This window comes from Camelina sativa, chromosome 19 (assembly GCF_000633955.1).
Source record: "Camelina sativa cultivar DH55 chromosome 19, Cs, whole genome shotgun sequence".
Classification (NCBI taxonomy): Eukaryota; Viridiplantae; Streptophyta; class Magnoliopsida; order Brassicales; family Brassicaceae; genus Camelina; species Camelina sativa.
This window is the reverse complement of record NC_025703.1, coordinates 5,127,438-5,129,930: the sequence shown is the minus strand read 5'-3', so window position 1 is coordinate 5,129,930 and position 2,493 is coordinate 5,127,438. Positions and strand designations below refer to the sequence as shown.

Sequence of the window (2,493 nt, the reverse complement as noted above, 5' to 3'; positions counted from 1 at the left end):
AAGTTGACGAAACCAAATCCTCTGCTCACTCCAGTTTTCTGATCAATGGCCACGTAGACACGCGTGACAGCTCCAAACGGATGGAACAGCTCCATCAAGTCTGGTTCACGGGTATCTTCAGACAAGTTGGTTACACGCACAGAGTTCTCATCGTTCCTCCTCCTCATGTCTGAACCAACAGTGCTTGCACCTGCTCTCATGCTAGGCGGAACATACGCAGCCTTGCCAGTTCCAGGCGCAGCGGATGTGGTAGATGATTCCCCTGTGGGTGGCTTGTCAACGAAGACATCGGTTGGTGCAGCTAGATCCTTGTAAGGGCATTTTGATGTCCAGTGATCTCCTTTCTTGTGGCATATCCTACACAACATGAGAACTGCACCTTTACCCAGCTGAGACAAACCGTCTCCTGTTGCCTTTGAATCATCCGCTTTGGTACCTGAATTATCACATCACATACCGTTTAGATCAGAGATTACCTAATAAGCAGTGAATTCTCCACCAAACAGTACTACATAGCCACAGAACTACTCATCTTTGAAATGATACAGTAATAGTTAGCCAAAAAATTAAAAACATAGCAACTTTAATCCTGCACTAGAAGTCCCCAATTAACACCATCTTCGATAGGATATGCAAACAGATAGTCATTCACAGTCAACCACATATGAATAGATTGATCAGGAAAGGCCTACTAACATTAACAAGGAACTTATCATTGAAACAGAGGGATCAGTTTTAAGAACACAAAAAGTAGACATTTCACAGGACAAAAATCTTTAAGAATTAACAATCTAAACTAAAAGCTTCACATCATCAAATAAGATAATTATGTAAAGCTGTAACACATTTAGGTGTACAGTTAGCAGCCACAAAAGTGAGAGCACAATGTCAGCTCCTACTCAGGAATGGGACTACAAACAAGAATAAACTGCTATTGGTGACATACTGACCAATCACACAAAGAAGTAACCTCACGGCTAACATGTGATTCGCTAATTGGTCACCTCACTCCAATAGTCTTAGACTAAAACAAATAAGACTAATGAAATTAGATACGATCCCCAAGTTAGAACAGATCACAGACAGCATCTTTAAAGGTGAGTACTTTATCCTAGCAAAATTGATTTTTAATAATCCCACGAATCTCAAATGACCAGAATCATAATCATCAGAGAGTTAAGGAATTTTACCAGGAGCTCTGGGACGTTCGAGAAGAATCTCTTCGGTTGAGACCATAGTGAGATGGCTACCAGCCTCCTCATTAGCAGCGTCACCAAACTTAGGCCAGTTCCTCCGCTCCATGGCTCGTTTGTTGAGCCTCGCGGACGCTAGCTTACGGACACGTGACTTAGTCGTTATCTTGACCTTGTTCCCTTCATCATTGAATTTGTATTCGATCGTGGTCTTGAGACCGTTCTCGTCCGGGCCAATCACTTGCTTGGGAGGGAGCAGGAAATCCAAATCGTCGTCTTCGTCCATCTCCCCCCATCGGAACTTGCTTGTTTTCTGCTGCGTATCGATCGTCATCGTCTCTCGTTTTTGGGATTCAGATGCGCCGCTTTTGCCTCTCGGTTTAACCTAAAAATTGAAGAAGAAGAAGCTCTCTTTTAGGGTTTCGTATCTTATCTCTGCGCTTCGTAACTCCGCCTTGTTAACTAAAACGCACCGTTTTTGATTTTTTTCCTCTTTTGCTCTGTTGGTACAGACCGAGTAGTAGTAATTTTGGTGACTTATTTGGTCCCGTGATCGAATCTAACCCTCCTCTACAGTTTATGTTTTTTGGGCTTTTAATAATGGACTGATTTCACAAACAAGCCCACGTGTTTTTGGCTACCAAAAAACAAAACTCTGCCTAAAAGACGTAAAGGAAGATATTGTAAGCTGAATCATTACCACACCTGTAAAAAGATTAAAAGAGTACGAGCCTCGCTACAACAGACGTTAGTAGTGATTGAGCAGCATTACAAGGAACCTTAAAGAGCAAAACACTATATTTCTGTCTGAGATTTTAACCTTGTATTTCTCTATTCAACTAACTAGGAACAAAGAGCCGTATCTGTAATCAGATAAGTGGCCTTATAATTACTAGCTAGTTGAAACAATCGCAGCTATTCTTGACTTTCTAGTCCCAAAATGAGGCAATAACATCCGGTCCGTGTATGAGGAGTGTATTTTCTCAGTTTCTAATGTTCCAAGAATTTTCATCGTTGCAATCTGAAGAAAAGATAGGTTTGGTGAAGTCATTAAAGCGTAAAAGTAGCAATTTGTAACAAATTTCTAGTTTGAAAAAGGATTGATATTGGAAAGTCTCTGTTTCGAGAACCCTAATCTCATATCACAAAACTGTTGTGAATTTATGCATGTGATGTTGCTATTGTAACAAACGAAATTAGATCGTATATGAAAAAGAAGGGATGGAGAAGTTATCAAATATAAAGGGATTTTCATTCTTTAAAAGTGGTGGCGATACATGTCCCCCCCCCCCCCCCCCCC

The 2,493-nt window shown here is 41.1% G+C and overlaps 1 protein-coding gene across 2 annotated transcripts in view; it reads right to left on the bottom strand.

Annotated features, from left to right (window-relative positions):
- Nucleotides 1-1,700, bottom strand: part of LOC104764890 (eukaryotic translation initiation factor 3 subunit G-like) — a 7,072-nt gene extending 5,372 nt beyond the window's left edge. Inside the window, exons 1-2 of one of the 2 annotated variants that reach the window (XM_019241459.1) lie at nt 1,191-1,700; nt 407-436 (exon numbers count right to left, since the gene is read on the bottom strand). In XM_019241459.1, coding sequence (XP_019097004.1) covers nt 407-436; nt 1,191-1,527 — 367 coding nt within the window. In that variant the 5' untranslated portion in view covers nt 1,528-1,700. The remainder of the gene's footprint in view (nt 1-406; nt 437-1,190) is intronic. The other variant, XM_010488490.2, reaches the window with a different exon arrangement.